The 19,719-nt window shown below is 32.6% G+C and overlaps 1 protein-coding gene across 4 annotated transcripts; it reads left to right on the top strand.

Moving 5' to 3' along the window:
* LOC139490987 (uncharacterized) lies at nt 1-18,726 on the top strand. 4 transcript variants are annotated; one of them, XM_071278176.1, is made up of 7 exons: nt 124-317; nt 5,890-5,940; nt 7,554-7,904; nt 9,114-10,049; nt 10,434-10,512; nt 14,772-14,805; nt 16,087-18,726. In XM_071278176.1, exons 1-7 carry the CDS (start codon nt 278-280, stop codon nt 16,090-16,092), a joined length of 1,497 nt encoding a protein of 498 aa, XP_071134277.1. In that variant the 5' UTR covers nt 124-277; the 3' UTR covers nt 16,093-18,726. The 4 variants fall into 4 exon arrangements, with proteins under 4 accessions (XP_071134276.1, XP_071134277.1, XP_071134275.1 ...); XM_071278174.1 differs by having other exon boundaries at nt 157-317; nt 14,772-14,819; XM_071278178.1 differs by lacking the exon at nt 14,772-14,805 and adding an exon at nt 12,959-12,992 and having other exon boundaries at nt 157-317.
* Nucleotides 18,727-19,719: the final 993 nt, after the last annotated feature.

Genomic DNA, 19,719 nt, shown 5'->3' with positions numbered 1-19,719 from the left:
ACCGAGGAATATATTATGTGCCATTCACTTAAGCTGATTTAGTTAAATGAATGACTTGGTGCATTTATCATTGAACCATGCAGCGATACTAAAATACAATACATATTTCAATAATTAAAATAACGGTATTTTGTTTGTTTAAATGTCTGTGTGCGATACACTTTTGACATGTTTCAACCTAGAGTACGTTGTTCGTTAATAACCGGAAAATGAGAAAGGGTGTGACAATCGAAGGTAGAATACTTGTAGTCTTCATGAAATTGATTTGATTGACAGGATGTATGTTGCATTGTTGTTTTTGATTGGAATTTTTAAAGGTAAGAATCGATTTTAGCATTTTATATATTTGAATTATAAATGTCAATTGATAAAATAGATCTAAAATGTGTATTTTTTAAGGTTTATTCAGGAACATATATATGTTTAGACGAGTTGTATATATACTGAACCCATGTTTAGCTAACTGCATGTGAATCCACCATTCGCCTTTTATTAGATCTATTCAATGGCATGTCAACTAGGTAGAAAATGATATATTTTGACAATTATCTCAATTTCAACATTTAATCAATAAAGTTTATCACGATAACTGAAGGATCTGTATAAACATTTAAAAACATCGGAATTTATTAAACAACTTCCTATATTGTCCCTTGAAAGAATGCTTATCTAGTACATTTACATGGGTAACTGTACCTTGTTACTTTCGGAATGTCACTTGATTGATCATAATTGTGGGATATTTTGTATGGAGATCGAACAATCCTATAATATAATGATACCTTTTACATGTATCACGACCATTTTACCTGAATTAGTATAATCTTTGTTTTAAAAGGGCCAGCTGAAGCCCATCTTCTCGCTGTGTTGAAGACCGATGATTGGCCTCGGCATGCTTTCTGCTCTTCTACCGGGTTGTTGTCTTTGACACATTCTTTCAGTAATGAAAATTATGACTTCAATAAGGTGTTTTTAAGCTAGTTAAATTAAGTGGAGCTTTAAATTGGGAAGGAAGGCCCTACATGTAACCCTACCAGTTTTGAAAAAAATAGTTCAATTCTGCAACCTTAAATACTTTTGAACCAACAATCTTGCCTTTCTCTATTTTTGAACGACACGAAAAGAAAGGTCAAATTTCTCGACCTGTATTTATTTTACCCACATCAAGAAAACAGAAAGTTGTTAAAACCTTGGACTAATAGATTACCTATTGGTCCGAGTTATTATCTACTTGTATCAATGTAAGATCATCTATAATATATCATTCTTCTAAAATCTTACAACGTTTTCTCATATTTCAATAGGCGATTACATATTGTTATTAAAGACGATGGTGATAAAAAATGGGCATTTTACAAATGTTGCAAAACTTATCAAAGTTTAAGCAAGAACAAAAATGTTTGTGTTCGATGAGAGAATTACTATATATATTCTGTGTAAATGAAACTATCGACTTTAGAATTACTATATATATTTATGTGAAAATTAAAAAAATGAGACTTAATTGTTTGGTTGATTGTTGTTTGCTTAATATCCAGTGGCAAATATTCCATGCATGTTTACAACAAAGGGTATGTATGTCCTGTAAAAGAGGTCTTCCGGGATGAAATTTTGCTTTGCAACAGGGCTATATGTATCTACAGACTTTAAAGAGATGTTGCAAGGGTTCGTAACGTACAGTACAAAGAGCGTGTCAATTCTTTACACGATGCATCCAAATCAACGTCCTCATTCTGACCGGGCGTGGCTGGGTACTTGTACATTCCGCACATTCAATCGGACTCGCTTCTTTGGTAAGGATTTATTCCTTGTTGGAAGAAGACCTAAGTGACCATTATTCTTTTCCCCAGTCGACCCTTGTAATTGGGGCTGGGCATTGTGTGAAAGGATTGGTGTTTTTACCGGAAACACTTTATCATTCAACTCAATGATTTAAACAATTTAATGTAAAATTTTGACTGTGAAGCTGTTTTACGAGCTGCTACGTGAATAATTTAATGGGATAGTCATTTTAACATAATCACTACAGGAAATTTGAAAGAAGTAACGCCTTATGTGTAGAATACCGTTTTCAGTACAAAAAGACACGTGCATGTTTCTAGATTAACCTTAACCAGGTACTTTTGATGGCTTAAACTATAACATAAAACCAATAAATTTGAATACAAGAGTGTTTCAAAGGGACTTACAGAATAGAGAATAATGGGCGAACAAATGCAGAATAAAGTTGGGTTAAGAAAATAGACTAATAGTAAAAACATAAAGCATACAGAATAATGGGGACTAAAATTTAGAGAATATTGAGCAAATCAATTAAGAAAGATATTGCCTATGAATTAAAAGAATGCAGAAATGCGGACCCCATCCCGACCCAGACCCTCAAAAAGCCACGGTGTAGTGCACCTCGTCTAAATTCAAACTCACACTGGAACATACTATTATATTAACAGGATTATTGTTATAGTCCCAGTTTTACCCGAATGAGTAACATAAAACAGGACAAGAATAAAAAACAAATACAAAAGATGCATTTAAAAGATCATCTACACAATGATGCAGCTTTGAATCAGTGTATCTTGAATATAAGATATAACAAAGTTTTGTAACGTTTAAATAGACATGTTATATATAAAGAAGCTTTATAGTTCAAATCTCATTATACTTGCTAGACAAATAGTTTACATATTTGAGGTATCTCTTAAAAGTACACAAACAAAATGAGAACATTTTAAAGCATTAATGGATAAGACTATATACAATGTCATGTGTATATTCATTACATTTCTTTGGAAAATTGTCAGTTTATGGTATCATAGTATGATTTACCTTCCAGAGCACCTGACCTCTCTCATCCCCATCCCACACGCCCGACTATTAATGGGGTTTGTGTTGCTCAATACTTGGGTTTTTGTATATTATTAGTTGACTAGTTTGTCTATCTATTTATTTGTTTTTCCATTTTAGTAATGCTGTCGACATATTATTCTGATCACCCCTTTGGTTTATTGATATAGAAAATAAAATTATGCATAGCATGAAGAAATTAAATCAAATTTTATTATCCAATAAGATCAGATTGTATTCATAGTCCTAGCATTACAAGAGTTATGTGCTGAAAAGTCCAGTATAGTAGTTTTCAAATTAATGACAATATCAATATGGTTGTTTAGAACTTTTATTGGTTCATGATCAGAATCCCCAGAACTGGTATTGTAACAAAACAACAAAATCTTTTATATCTTTAATCAGCTCCTCTCTTCTTTTGAATTGAAACATTAATGAGCAGAATATTTGAAAAGATTCGTGGATGAAGTCATTAAATCATTAATCTAGTTCCAGTTTATTGTAATTTATGTAAAATATACATTTATAATTGCATTGCTTTTATTGTCATTGATCAGACGAAAATAAAATTGAGAATGGAAATGGGGAATGTGCCAAAGAGACAACAACCCGACCATAGAAAAAAAAAACAACAGCAGAAGGTCACCAACAGGTCTTCAATGTAGCGAGAAATTCCCGCACCCGGAGGCGTCCTTCAGCTGGCCCCTAAACAAATATATACTAGTTCAGTGATAATGAACGCCATACTAATTTCCAAATTGTACACAAGAAACTAAAATTAAAATAATACAAGACTAACAAAGGCCAGAGGCTCCTGACTTGGGACAGGCGCAAAAATGCGGCGGGGTTAAATGTATATTGACGAAAAAATCGAATGTTTGAGCTGGACACTTTGATAAAGAGATTACAAAAATCAGATAAATGTCCAATGTAAGCAGACCAACAAGTGCAGTCAGTCCTCGAATCAAACAGCCAACACATTTAAAATATTCCCAGATGAAAATATCTTTGGAATACTATTTATGATAACAGACGAACGAGTTTCCTGCCTTTATGTATCATAGAATATAATCAACGTTTAACAAAAACAAAAAAACAAGACAGCATGATTTCTGAATTAGCATGAAAAGTATACTCTGAATTCGCTTATAATATAGGCGCACGGGCAAAGTCTATAGTACATTGAATACTCTTATTATCCTCAGTTTTAATAGCAAGGGAACAATCACTAGTTTTAAATTTGCATTTTTGTTTTCTTGTATCCAGATTATGCTTTGTCAAAAAGTGTTAAGTTATTGTCCAGTAAAGAATGTAAGTTGCTGACATCTTTCATTGTTATTCCGTTGATCAACATAAAAAGGTGGGTCAAGGATCAAGTGCTTAATCTCTTATGGAGCCCTGCTTCATGTTTATGTGCATGTCCCAAGTCACGACCCTCATTTTTCAGTCTTGATGATTTATTTTTCGATATTTGTTATGACTCGTTCTCTGCGCACTTTTCTGGCATTGAAAATCATGATATTTTTCCATCTTACTTGTCTTTTCACTCCTTTTTAGCTCACCTGGCCCGAAGGGCCAAGTGAGCTTTTCCCATCACTTGGCGTCCGGCGTCCGGCGTCCGTCGTCCGGCGTCGTTAACTTTTACAAAAATCTTCTCCTCTGAAACTGCTGGGCCAAATTTAACCAAACATTGCCATAATCATTATTAGTATTAGGGTATCTAGTTTAAAAATTGTGTCCGGTGACCCGCCCAACCAACCAAGGTGGCCGCCATGGCTAAAAATAGAACATAGGGGTAAAATGCAGTTTTTGGCTTGTAACTCAAAAACCAAAGCATTTAGAGCAAATCTGACATGGGGTAAAATTGTTTATCAGGTCAAGATCTATCTGCCCTCATATTTTCAGATGAATCCGACAACCCGTTATTGGGTTCCTGCCCCTGAACTTGTAATTTTAGGGAATTTTTGCTGTTTTTGGCTATTATCTTGAATATTATTATAGATAGAGATAAACTGTAAACAGCAATAATGTTCAGCAAAGTAAGATTTACAAATAAGTCAACATGACCAAAATGGTCAGTTGACCCCTTTAGGAGTTATTGACCTTTATAGTTATTTTTTAACCATTTTTTCGTAAATCTTAGTAATCTTTTGCAAAAATCTTCTCCTCTGAAACTACTAGGCCAAATTAATCCAAACTTGGCCACAATCATCTTTGGGATATCTAGTTTAAAAAATGTGTGGCGTGACCCGGCCAACCAACCAAGATGGCCGCCATGGCTAAAAATAGAACATAGGGGTAAAATGCAGTTTTTGGCTTATAACTCAAAAACCAAAGCATTTAGTGCAAATCTGACATGCGGTAAAAATGTTTATCAGGTCAAGATCTATCTGCCCTGAAATTTTCAGACAAATCAGACAACCTGTTGTTGGGTTGCTGCCCCCCAAATTAGTAATTTTAAGGAAATTTTGCAGATTTTGGTTATTATCTTGAATATTATTATAGATAGAGATATACTGTAAACAGCAATAATGTTCAGCAAAGTAAGATTTACAAATAAGTCAACATGACGGAAATGGTCAATTGACCCCCTAAGGAGTTATTGTCCTTTATAGTCAATTTTCAACAATTTTTATAAAATTTGTAAATTTTTACTAACATTTTCCATTGAAACTACTGGGCCAAGTTCATTATAGATAGAGATAATTGTAAGCAGCAAGGATGTTCAGTAAAGTAAGATGTACAAACACATCACCATCACCAAAATACAATTTTGTCATGAATCCATCTGCTTCCTTTGTTTAATAGTCACATAGAGCAAGGTGAGCGACACAGGCTCTTTAGAGCCCCTAGTTTTTTATTGTCGTTGGATTGTTGTCATAACGGCATAGACCGTAAATTTCCGTAAACAAACATTTTTGATACTATCGAAGCTATTCCGGGTATTGATAATATATGTTTATTTATCTAACTTAAGGTTAAAACCATAACTGATTGCGATATATCTATATTTGGTTAAAATGCATATATTCTTTACATTTTCAGTTTCGTGTCAGTCATTTTGCCAATCTTCAGCCGAGAGGAATAATTTGAAAGGTAAGATAAAAACATATTTCAAACGAGTACCATAATTTGAAAGTGTCATTCTATTCTCGAATGGGATCGTATTGCAATATAGATTCCTTGCTATTGATCAGAACTATATGACTTTAAGGTGATCAACTGCGTAATCAGCTTTCATTTGATGAAGTGTTATTTTGTTTCATACCTGGAATTAATAAGGTTTTATTTCAGACAATCGTCATTTATTCTGTAGAAACTAATCTCAAATGAATTCTCACTGGTGCATTTTCTACAATTGTGTATAATGATATTAAGTTACAAAATTGTAATGTATTTCTCGTGAATACATCATTTGCCTGATGCAGTTCAAAGTAAAATTTATTTCAATTTCAATTTTAGTTAATCCAAAAAGGTACTTAGCAATTATTATTACAGCAGTTTTCATACAGCATTATGATAACATAGGTAGAATTTAAAAACAGTCCGTGCTTTGCTTTTCTGAGATTACTCTGTTATCACAAAGTCGCCACGCTAGATTATGATTATGCATTTCTTATTGTTTTCATTTCTTAATATTGTAAAACAAAATTCGGACCGATTTATTTATTCAATGATTTGTCAAAGTGCACACAGAGATTCTGATTGGATATATATTTTCTGAACCAGACATGGATATATTATGTATACCTCTAATACAGCATGCGACAAAACCCTCTTTAAAACCGTCTTACCAAAACCAAAAATTAATTTAAAAAAAAACCGTTCGGAAAAAGTACATTTTTTCGGGAATACGTTTCTATTTGAAAATGGTTGTGTACGCTGTCAAATTTATTATCTTACAGTTACAGTAACCCTATAAAAACGTTGATCGTTAAAGATTATCATGTGGAAATATCCAAATATCAGGTCGTTTTGTTACTTTTACACACATACAGTCAGCACATTTTAAACTCGCTAGAAGTGGATCTTCACAGGTCTATTTGAATTACAATAGAACACAATGCAAAACAAGTTATGAATAAAGATGCGTTTATCGCGTAGAGGTACATTCCTTGGACAATGACAAATTTAGACAACATTTCTTACCTGCCTAGCAACACAACGTATAAATGTTATTTATTAACATATTTTATGATATTTTAACGGATGCTTTATTTCTTTTTCAATGAAAGAAACATTGCAACATATTTAAAAGATGAGAAATTAAGTTGTCTCGTGTCCGGATGTTCACCCGTCTTTTCAAACTGTTAACCTGTGAAGGTCAGATAAAGTCGATGTGAAAAATGTTACACTTATTTCGAATATTTGTGAGTTACATCATAAAAAACTTAAAGAATATATGATAGTAAAAATAAAGCCTAATTTCATATTCAAAAATACAAATGAACACTTTTAATTTCTCTTAAAACATAAATAGTAAACAATTATTAAAAATTGCGAAAATAAATTTTAAAAACATGAAAATAAAATATGTCGGAGAAAACAATACTGCATCTGTTGTAATTTCTTTTTTATATTCAACGACTTTTTGTTATGGTTTCATGGATGTTATGAATTAAAGCTAACAAATTTAACATAAGATTTAAATTAATTGTTGCTAATCTTGTTTATCTCGGTATATCTACCATTCCTTTAAATTTTTGTAGTTGCAACATTTTGTCAGAATAGTGTAGCCTCAGGAAGTTCCGCTATCATTGACGGTTATGCAGCCCACGGAACAGACACAGATAAGACGTGTCCATGTAGTGCCACTGTATCCATACCTAATAATGGTACATCTAATCTTGCCTTTAGTGCTTTCTTTAGTCTACATCCACAGTACAATGGGTGTGGGAGCTCAATAGATGTTAGAGTGAACAACTCAGGTCAGAGTACGAGAATTAGATGTACCATTGCTGGTAGTATATCAGTCAACAACGGAGATAATGTTCTCATCGATTTGAAGAAAGAATCGTCACCTGAAGATACACGATATTGTATGAAGCTTCAGTTTTCAGGTAATTAAAACTCAATATAGTTAGTTTTGTTCATCCAGGCGCGGATCAAGAGGGGGGGGGGGGGGGTTCCGGGGGTTGGAACCCCCCTTTTTTTGGAAGATCAATGCATTTGAATGGGGACATGTATTTGGAACCCCCCCCCCCCCCTTTGTCCTGGGTTAGGAACCCCCCTTTTTAAAATGGCTGGATCCGCCCCTGTCATCGTTGTCGTTGAGCGAATGCTGCACAACCGTGGACTGTTGTGAGAATTCAGCAGTATTTTGGAATTGTGTACATATATTTCTTCGTAAAAACATTTCAGACGACACTTTTCTTCGATCTTGATTAAAGAAATTTTAATTAAGATAGTTATTACTGCAAATCAAACCTAACAATCACATAGTCAAATTGTGTCATTGCCATTATGGAAGGGTTGGCTAATATTCACCTTTTATGTAAGTTTTCTTCCAATCACAAAATAAAATGTTTGGGATGTAGATTTCTATGATTTAGAGTTATTCTTATCCAGCTATAAGAATATAAAGTGTCCATCAACTGGTGTTTCGTGATGTTCTACGTGTATATGAGGTTTACCAGTGACTGAGAGTCTCAACTCTTCAACGAAAAAGGTAAAGTATGTCCCAATCGCAAGACCAACCAGGGCGACGGAATATATCTGAAACTCATGCGATTTTGTCTTCAAGCCAACAATAAATGCTTTAGTATTTAATTTTCATTATGAAAATATAACGTTCACATCAGATAGAGTTTACTAAGATACAACAAAATATCCTTTGATTATATAGAGTAATGTCTCTGGTATACACTTTTCAATGATAGTTGTATGCGTAAAAGTATAATTGTAGTAAGAACTTAGTTTATTCACAAACATTAATAAAACCAGTCAATTTCACTGTACCAGATAATACATATCTCATCTGGGATACTCGTGTCAAAATTATTTGAAATTGAAAACCTAATACAAACTATGAACAAGTGATAAAACTGAAAAGGACAAAAAAGTATATAGCAAATCACAGACTGCCAGACTTCCGAAAATTGTTTAACAATCAGAATTAGTTTTTACCGCTATTTATATTAGAATGGCGTTTAAATTAAATAACAATTTTTAATTATATTAATTACGTCACACAAAACACAACTAATGGCAGTATTGTCAGACAATGCTTACTTTGATCCAATATGGTTATTGTTATGTTATCATTTTAGATCCGACAGCAACTCTTACAGTGAAATGTAATGGAGAAAATGTCCCTGTTCCACCGACTCAATCAGCATCAACAGCAACAACAACAACAACAACAACTGTTTTAACACAGCCATCTATCACATCCTCAAATCGGACAGCAGCACTTTCAACATCGACTTTATCGTCCACAATTTTACAAAAAATAACTAATAGCATTACATCATCGAATCCAATCATTTCATCCACAACAGACGTGGCCTTCTCTTCAGATGCCCCAACATCTAAAACGAATCCATCGATCATTACAACAACACAAGTTTTGGTAACATCATCGACAACTATGGCCAACGTAGAAGATAATATAAGCACACCAGCAACGACAGATATATACGATGATATGACATCAACAGATATGCCTTCTAAGCTACCAGAAACCAGTACAACAGATTATTCAACATCGTCTTCAATGGATGAACAACCTCCGACAACAATGAAGATGATGTCAACTGATGGTGATGTCACCACACAAACTGATCAATTATCAACAAAGTTAACAACAATGGCTGATACTACCGTTATTGAAATCATAACCCCAACATTGATAAAACAAACAACTAAAACAGAATCAACTCCAACATCTACTCCATCTTCAACTTCAACTCAATCTCCGGTTTCAACATCAACAATTTCAACAGCACCAACTACAACATCAATTAAAACTACTAGTCAGTTACATGAAACTGAAAGTACAACTAAACATGGGATTTCTGCAAAAGCTAATAAACCATCAACTGAAGAATTAAACAAAGATGAAACTACAGTTGCCGTCCAACTAACCTCTCCAGCAAAACGAAGCACCAACGATGAACAATCAACCCAGAAATCACAACCAACACCACAACAAACAACTAACAAGCCTGGGGTTACTGGTAGCTCTAAAGATGATGACTTTCCAAGTAAGATTAATGACTGTTTTATAGAAATATTTGTCATTTAAACTGATTGTTACGGATTGATTTAGATTTGCGTTTAATGACAAATGAACATTTAACTCGTGTATTTTTAGTAAGGTTAGTCTTCTTTTTTTCTTCATTTAAATCATTAAGACATTTTATTGTCTTTACAATTTTTTGACTTCCCAAAAAAATTCAATATCAAGTAGATATATTTTGTTTTAGTTATTTATTTAAGTTTGAAGTGCACCAATAAGTGTATTCTATAACCATCGTTTTTGTAAGGGTTCATTTGTTGTGCAGTTTTTGACGCTTATCAATTACCATGAAGTTTCTTATTCAGATATCCAATAATTAACGTTTATACGATATATGCTATTTTTGTAGTTGAAGTCGTAGCTCCTGTCGCAAGCGTTGGTGGGTTGATCATTATTCTAGTGATTATTTGTATAGTTGTTGGATTTAGGTAAGTTATTCGTATAGTTGTCGGAATAAGGTAAATTATTCGTATAGTTGTCGGAATAATTATATAATAGTTCTTGACAAACTGGTCATTATCGTGATATATGGACTGCCCACAGGACAGTGGTATTGACTAAGATAGTGATAATGACTGAGCCGAAGGCGAGGTCAGTATCGCTGTCGCAGTCAATACCACTGTCTTCTTCTTCTTCTTCTTCTTCCAGGTAAGGAACCGGATTCAATATTGAATGTTCATGGTTCCGCGCGAAAACTTTACGCAGTGTCGGGCAACACAGAAAGCTTTCTCTTGGCTATTTACAAATAATTTAAAACGTTCGCAAAAATATACAATTAAAATTATGTACAACTGGGTTTTCCTACTTCCTTTCAGAGCATGCCTTCAGGGCAGCTCTGAATCCCTCAACTGTGTTGGTCGCTGTAACTGTTGTTGGTAGGTTGTTCCAGTCCCTGATTGTCCTCGGGAAGAAAGATTGGCCGTAAGTGTCTGTACTTGTTCTTTCTTGGAAGAAGCGGTTTTTACCTCTGGTCCGGTTATCATTCGGTGTCAGATATTGGTGACGGTCTATATCTATAAGATCATGCTGGATCTTAAATAGCATGCATAATCTATTTGTTTTCCTCCGTTCTTCGAGACTTTCCCATTTAAGATTTTTAACCATATTTGTGACACAGCCAGGTGTTCGGTCTGTGTAGTTGTTATTCACAAATCGTGCAGCTCTTTTCTGGACCTGTTCAATTGCCTTGATTTTATTTTGGGCGGTTGGGTCCCATATTGTGCTTGCGTATTCCACTGCAGGTCTTACCATGGATACATACGCAGCTGCCTTTACAGGTTTTGTACAGGTACTGTCTTACGGGCAGTTCATGTATCACGATAATGACCAGTTTTTCAAGAACTATTATTTTTATTTCATTGAGAAACCATGAAAATTCTCATAAATTCAAAACGCCGAAAGCGAACTCGAGTTGTACGATTTCTATGGCAAAGAGTGAAGACCAGTCATAGTAATACTGCCATTCATTTTTGTGCAACTTTTCAGTATATAAATACTTAATCAAGTTATCTTTAATTTTATAATTAACGAAAAAATATAATAAACAATTCAATAACTTGAATATAATATTAAAGACAGGAACATGTTTTATAAAAGGTTCATCTCTCTAAACAGAGAAACCACGCCCCACAGGTCATTAACAGAGAAACCACGCCCCAACGGTCACTATCAGACGAAAACCACGCCCCAACGGTCATTATCAGACGGAAACCACGCCCCACCGGTCATTATCATGTAAAAGTTCGTTAACGACCGGTTTTCTGGTCCGTTTTGTTCTGTTAATGACCGATGGAATTTATTACTGAAGATTAATGAATGTCATGTGACCCCTTTTTATCCAATAAGAGAATCTTATTCTCAACCGATATGAAATAAGGTATAATTCATTTAGAGTCTACACTTTTTAGTTAATCTATATTTGATTATATCGTTATTGATTTACCTTTCCAAATTGTTTTGATTAGAGCGCCAAAGATTAGACTGCTTCTAAAGTTCTAAATTGTAAACATTGTGTCTTAAAAGTTTTACGTGTGCTTTTGTAAGTCCTGGGCGTACAAATGAAATACGTGAAACTGTAAACCAAATGAACAAACACATGCTTTTTGCTCTTTGGGAGGGTTGTTGTCTCTTTGATACTTTACGATTTCCATTCTCAATGTTTTATATCTTATCAAATGTAACTGATCACATCATTGCTGGAAAGATCAGTCTGAGAATAAAAACATGTTTTTCAATGTGGCATGTTCCACAGATTAGACACTGCTTACACTTTGTATTTTTTCACATGTGTAAAGATATGAAAACGTTTAGCTATTTATCTTATTGACGTAATGTTTTAAGGCATATTTCACAGATTTTTTCACATTTAAGCATGAATTGGATGACCAAATCAGTTCAAATCGGTTTCGACTGAAATAGTCACTTTTAAAGGTGTTTTAAAAAATTCAAAAATACTTCGAAAATAGCCCTTAGTCTTTCGTCGACTTATTCCTGAGAGACTTTAAATGATTGTCAATTTATGTGCACATGTTTTGACTAGGTATTACTGCAAAACAACAGTTTTTCTTCTTTTTTTTTTATCAGAAACCACGTATTTAAAAAGTTGTTCCAGCCAAATTATCATTTTTTGTAGAAAAGTTCTGGTCTGATTATCCATTCACTGCCTCAAATTGCTTAATTAAATAAAGTACATGAATTAAATTTTGAAGAACTGAAACCACTACATGATCAAATACCAAGTTAAACACAAGTCTTGGCCATTGCAACCAAAGCTTTAATAAATCAGTGTATTGAACCAGGAACATATACATAATATGTTAGGTTAGATATACTGTTCCAAGATTGAACGTCAGAACGTCTTTATTTTACTTTTAGAACTTCTAAGCAGAAAAGGGACCTCAATTTTACAGTAATTGCATGTTTTTGTTATTTATGTAATTTTAGTAGGCAGTAAAAAAAATATATATGGGTATTTTTACATATACCCTTAGTTAGTACATGAAAAATAATATTATGAGGAAGTTTTTTTACATTTTTGTATTTCCCTTAGATTTAAAAGAGAATAGTTTTAAAAACAAACTACTAACTGGCAAATACATTATATTTCCCAATAACCTAAAATGTATATATGCTGTGTACAAGTTGTCCTTTTGTGCAAATCTATTTTTATACAGATTTTTTGTACAAACTTCAAGTATTTGTAAACTGAGAACGTGTTCAAAATCAACAACGTGGACACAGCTTTTACTTAATTTGCTCCCAAATATTATATATTCAGTCTTTGTATGCAATCCCTATATCCGCCATATTTATATTTTGTGCTTATCCTAAGCTCTTTACAACATATATCTATTCACATATATAAGTATTTTAAAACAATAAAAATATGAAAGCCCATGTTATAAAATCCTAAAACAAACAGATTTTAAAAATATTGTATATAAAAATATACTATAAAATTTACTGATAAAAAATAGAATTAATATAAAATGGGCATGGTAAAATTAAGGAGATGTTAAAACCGTACCAGTAAAAGTAAGTTAAAAATTCAAAAATAATTGCTTAAAATACAAAAATTACAAATAAAAGTAAGTTCAAAATTCAAAAACAATTGCTTAAAAATTGAAAAAAAGTTGCTTAAAAAATCCAAATAACAATGATAAAGAGTTATTTTAAGAACTATGAAATACATGTCTGAATAAATTAGATTTTAGGTTTTTCTTAGAAACGTTCACAGAATGGATGTTCCGTAGATCTTTTGGCAAATCATTCCATAGGACGGCTGCTGCTTTGTCGAATCTCCTTTTTCCATATGTTTTAGTTCTCATACGTGGGACTGGCGTTGTTAAGATCTTGGTATTTTCATATCTTAGTGCTCGCATAGGTTTTTATATATGAACGAGTTCTTTTGGGTAGACTGGTGCCTCCTCCTGCAAAGCATTGAACACATACATACGAAGTTTATATTGGCATCGATATGTTACGGGCAGCCAATGGGGACTTCAGGATTGGTGTTATATGGTTGTACTTCCTCTTCCCTGTAATGACACTGGCTGCTGCGTTTTGGACTTGCTGTAATCTTTGAATAGATATTGCTGGGAGTCCAAACAGCACTGCGTTCCCATAATCAAAACGATTAACAACTATATGTCACCGTACGATCTCCAACAATGATCAAAGCCATAAACGGATAGTCGGCTATAAAAGACGCCGAAATGACAAATGTAAAACTAGAAAACTAACCAATCTAATTTATGTTAAAAAAAAAAGAGAACGAAAGCAAATATATAACACAACAACAAACGAGTTCCTTACTAGGGACAGGTACATGCGAAATATGGCGTGGTTAAACTCGTTACCCGGCGCATAACCCTCCCCTAATCTGGTGCAGCTGTGTGACATTATAACAAACTGTAAAAATCAGTTGAGTTATAAAAGGCTTAACTCACCAACCTCTGGCTTCTAGTAACAAAGGTCTCCACCTACTTTTTTCTATTCACTGAAGGTTTAAACATAAAGTACATGCAGTCAGATATTGAGTTATGGTATACATGAGTTCTTTTAAATTGTGCCTGTGAATAGAACGACTTGGTACAACATATAATATTATAAGTCTGTTTTCGTACAAAAGCGCAAACATTATCATCGATTTAATCAAGTGTATTTATCATTTTATTACAATTTCTAGGAGAAACAAAACAGGAAAACACAAGTTTTCAGTGGTAAATTTTCTTTGGTCGGTCATTACGTATTTTTCTGTTGTGTGAAGCATGTATATTTTGTCTGTAGCATGTTTATTACATGTAAATAGCCTGCGTATGCCTTTTCAGTACAAATATTAATAAAATGGTTCATGCATACTTTTTGAAACATAATAATAGATTTTAAAAATAAGCTTAAATATTACAATCTGATTAAATAACGGACCTGTATCCCAGCTTTGCTTACAATGATCAAATAAATCTTCGTTCTACGGATGTTTCAAAAACTTTTCGGGATCCTCTGGTTTTGCAGAATCAATAACCACCTTAAAAAATTTGAAAGCTGAAATTTCATTGGCTTTAATGTAACAATTACCAGAACAGAGAGTAAAACGCGGTGATGTCAGGTTCTTGTAAGAAAAGCTTGGGCTCGAGACCTGTTTATTATTCAAGATTGTGAAAATTTAATAACTAATAGCAAATGTAGTCTTTTTATTATCTGCTTACTTATACATATATGCATATACACAATTTGCTATAATTTGGTATTGGAACAGGCAAACTCGGACTAAATTTGTGCAGATATTATTTATTAAACGGATGAGGTGGTTCCATTCACATGGAAGACAATTCACTTCTGCACATTTTAGACACGTTTTATCAAATATTTTATTATTATTTGTGTGTTGATGTCATTGGTTCGTGTTAAGCACAGCGCACATAGTAAATAGTAAATTTACTGAATTGAAATTATTTATTCAGATCTTAGTATTTGTTCTAGGGGGAAAATACACGTATATGTAAATGAAAGTTACAAAAAGTTAAAACATTTAAAATCAACATTCAGATAAAAAAAAAAAAGAGAAAAGAATGAACGGCAATATTGAATCTGACCATTGAATAATACTTTCCTCAGATACCGGAATGAAAACTTGACGAAAGTAATATTATATCAGCATCTTTGGCCTACACTATCAAATCATCTGTTATGGGCTGTATTCCATGTTCGAACATACATGAGTCGATCTCGAGCATCATACATGTATATATAGTTTTCGATTGTTCAGATTTTTCAAATTTTATTTGGAATTTGAACATCGTCTTTTGGGTTTTTTCCTCTCTTTTGCGTATAGACATGTGGCTTTGTGTAAAAACAGGCTTTTGAAGTTTAATCAGTAGGGAAGACAAAAAGAACTTTTCATGTTGAACTTTGTTATACATGTTATTAATCACCGCACAAAAATAAACATGTCTTCTATTTAATTTGTATAAGTATCATGACTATGCTTTGTTTCCTTCTAGGCGTAATGGCTGCGGCTGCAATGAAGATACACTACCCCACAGCAATACACTAGTGGAAAAGGCTTCAACTGAAATTAAAAACAGAGAAAAAGACACATATGTAAATCCATTGTATGATGATATATCACTTACCGGGAAATCGGATCGTTCCGATAGGGACTCTATGATGCAAGAAATTCCTTCAGATGATGATTCTGAGGACTCCTACAGATTACCCGAATCAACAAAAATTGATGGTGAATTGTGGACGCATTTATGATAAATTTATGTTATTTAATTCTGATATGTGCCATTATAAATTATGCTCACCCTACAATAATATAACTTATATCGTTTCATACTCATTGTTTAAGCATTGCTCGGAAAGTCCCAACGATTAATTTCAATATAAAGAAATCCTAGCATTTTAGGCCAAAAAAAATAATTCACTCAACTTGTTTGCGATTATTTTTTACGACTGTATAACATGGTCAATGATTTAAGTCGTCTCATAAGAAAATCCGTATTTGCCAAGTTTTCCAGAAATCAAATATTTGCTGAATTTCAATATTTATTTTTTTATATATAATATTTCAACAATTTATTTCGAGAATACGCAAAATGACAGAAGCGAGATCTTTGTGAAATGTGCAGAGTATGTTTATAGGATTTCCATATCGCCAGTTTAACGGTCATGAATTTCAGTTCTTTATTCTCATACCTAAATACCACGAAGGTGAAATCATTCCCAAGCCGGATAAAACTGTAGTAGGGAAAAGTGCAATTTCAGAAAGAAGGAGTCTTATATATAAGAAGAAAATGTGTACCGTCACTACGATCCATTGAATTCGAAAATTAAAAAGTAATATTAATCTACCAAATACCATCATTTAGTAGACCATCAGATTATTAAATATAGAAATTAATATTTTGAAGTTGTTCTTACTCATTTGCACAAGGCTACAAACTACTTGCCTTTTGAGGCAACACGGCGGGAAATGCCAAGATTATTTCCGTTTGGAATTTTGTCATTTATATTAAATTATGAGGCTATACAAACAACAAAATAGTTTGCCTCAAGATGTATATCAAAAGATGTCTTATATATTGGTCCTAGTTTTAAAACAATTCATATATCGAAAATATGGCCTTGTTGACGTCAAAGAGTTAGATTGTACTCAAAATAAAAATCTGAAGGATTAACATTTTCAATTAAGTATGCATTCTTGAAAGTTGGTGCTTAAATTAAAAGCCATCATTATAAATAAAGTCAAATGTTGTATACAACAAAATTAAAATTTATAAATGTATATTTATGAACATTAAAACTTCCTCGTGGTGCGATGGCACTTGTATAATTAATGAAATGTTGCTTTTTCACAAAATTATGTAAAACTAATTACAATGACATAAAAATTTTCCCTGGTTGTCCTTGAAGAAGATCTGCTGATCCATGCTTTATTTCCACTGTAAAATAACTAAATTGTATCAGTCCTTGAAAAATTTTTGTGGTCAAAACCTACAGACTACCACGTTTAAGTGAACTATGAATTGAACTTTTATGATTTTATCATTAAGACTGATTTTACGATAAACATGTGTAATTCATTACTTTTTAGATTGGTCACTGAATAATTCGCGACATATGATGCAAAATTGTTCACAGAAATACTATCATGTAATAATTTATGAATTACTATGAATAATATCGAATTTGATAGACATTTTTTCAATTTTGTCAAAGTGTGCTACGTAATATCTAAGTTTATCTTCAGATTAGAGTTGCCTCACCTTGCCCAGTGTGTGATATCGGAGACAAATTTTATGTATAAAATTGAGAAAGGAAATGAGGAATGTGTCAAAGCGACAAAAACCCGACCATAGAGCAGACAATATATGTTTCTGGTGATAAGAAAAATGCATGTGCTGTTCTAGTTTAAATCAAAAATTGTATCATAAGCTTCTTATTTTTTGAAAAAATCTCGATTATTATAGAACCATGAATTATTTAATGTTTTTTTTCTTCTAATTTTGTTATGTGATTATGTTCTTATCGTCAGTTAGCATTAATTGTGCCTATTGTATATTGAAATGGTTTCTGAATAATTATGAAGAGTGTTTGCATAAAGTCTAATTTGTACCAAATAAGATGACTCGAGAAGATGACTTTTCTTCTGAATCTTCTAAACTATAAATCAAAATGGAAAAAAACAGCATTACATTTGTCTGTTGTGGCATTTTTAATATGTTTTTTGATATTCACAGCATTAGTATATTAAAATAATTATATGTTACAGTATCAACACTGGATTGATTATAGTCATGAACCAAAACAGCATTAATCTATTGTTAATGTTTTACAAAGCAGTATTTGTGGTTTAAAGGCTATTTATGGTTTTATATTGAATTACACATCGACCGCATATCGTGTATACACATTATAACTTACACAACATATATTGTTTTTGTTATTTATGTTAAATGTTCAATTATATATATACGAGTTTTTATAGGTTGTTACGGATATGTGTCATATACCACAATTTTTGTAACTATGAAACATGGTTTGTCCTAGTCTTATAATGTATGATGAGTTATTGTTTTGTATTAATAATATTGCTATGTACACATATATCATTTGATAAATACAATTCTTTCTTATTTTATTTATTTGTTTTTACAGAAAACGGAACAAGCAATCACGCACATGTTCTTTTTAATAGCACATACATGTAATTTGTAATCAAAAGGAAAAGATAGTATGCACAAACATCCATAAAAAACCCCACACAAACCCCTATACACAAGCACACACAAGAATGCAAGAGAGAAATGTATATTTTTTTTCAATATTTATGAAAAAAAAAGATTTTTTTTTTTTTTAAACATAGTTAAGAGAGGACTTAAAGTTCGCAGTGGTTTCTTATGCGCAAATATTTCAAATATCCCTACATTGGGTCATACAGTTTAATAAGGTTGTAAATGCGGCACGGTTGTGGTTGTTTTAAAACATTAGAATAATAAATTTAAACAAAAATATGCTAATCTATTTCTTAAAACAAAGCCATTATTTCACAAACCACGTAATATCATACTACGCAATTTCTCACAAGCATTTTTTAACTGGCTGTCATAGTGTGCCACCTGCATTGCTTTGTGAGAGTTTTGATGTCTATTGCTCTCTGGCTCTGAGTATAAATATGGACATACGAGAATCTTTTTAAATACACTAATCCTTGACAAGCCGCCTACAAAGTAACAACTTGTACTCCGTTTAAATCCACTTGCTGACTTGTACGTGAAAACTATCAACAACACAAAATTATGCAATAAATGTTCTAAACTTTTTGATAATTCTTGCAATGTTGCCGGTTTAATAAGAAATATTGCCAAAAAGCGACTGGATAGGTTAATCAAATGTAAAATTGTGATAGCATTTTCTGTATGCATCATTTCCTGAAATGGCGAAAAAAAAATATTTGAGAATTACTTTTTTCGTTTCTACCAGGCTTATTGCAGTTATATTAACTGATAGAAAGACAACTCGTAATATTTTCAGACTTTTGAGCAAACACAACAGGCAATGGTTCAAATGGTTAATTATCGAATTCAGAAAAATAAGTTTCAGAAAGTTTTTGCGACTGATTGCGATAC

This window comes from Mytilus edulis, chromosome 10, assembly GCF_963676685.1.
Source record: "Mytilus edulis chromosome 10, xbMytEdul2.2, whole genome shotgun sequence".
Lineage (NCBI taxonomy): Eukaryota > Metazoa > Mollusca > Bivalvia > Mytilida > Mytilidae > Mytilus > Mytilus edulis.
Note: the sequence above shows the minus strand (reverse complement) of the source record. Positions and strands in the feature narration are given on the sequence as shown.

Bases quoted from the DNA above. Each gene is read 5' to 3' on its own strand.
- LOC139490987 (XM_071278174.1), top strand. From the start codon at position 278: ATGTATGTTGCATTGTTGTTTTTGATTGGAATTTTTAAAG. The intron at 5,941-7,553 runs GTAAGATAAAAA...AAATTTTTGTAG, and splicing joins CGAGAGGAATAATTTGAAAG to TTGCAACATTTTGTCAGAAT. The intron at 10,513-14,771 runs GTAAGTTATTCG...TACAATTTCTAG, and splicing joins TGTATAGTTGTTGGATTTAG to GAGAAACAAAACAGGAAAAC.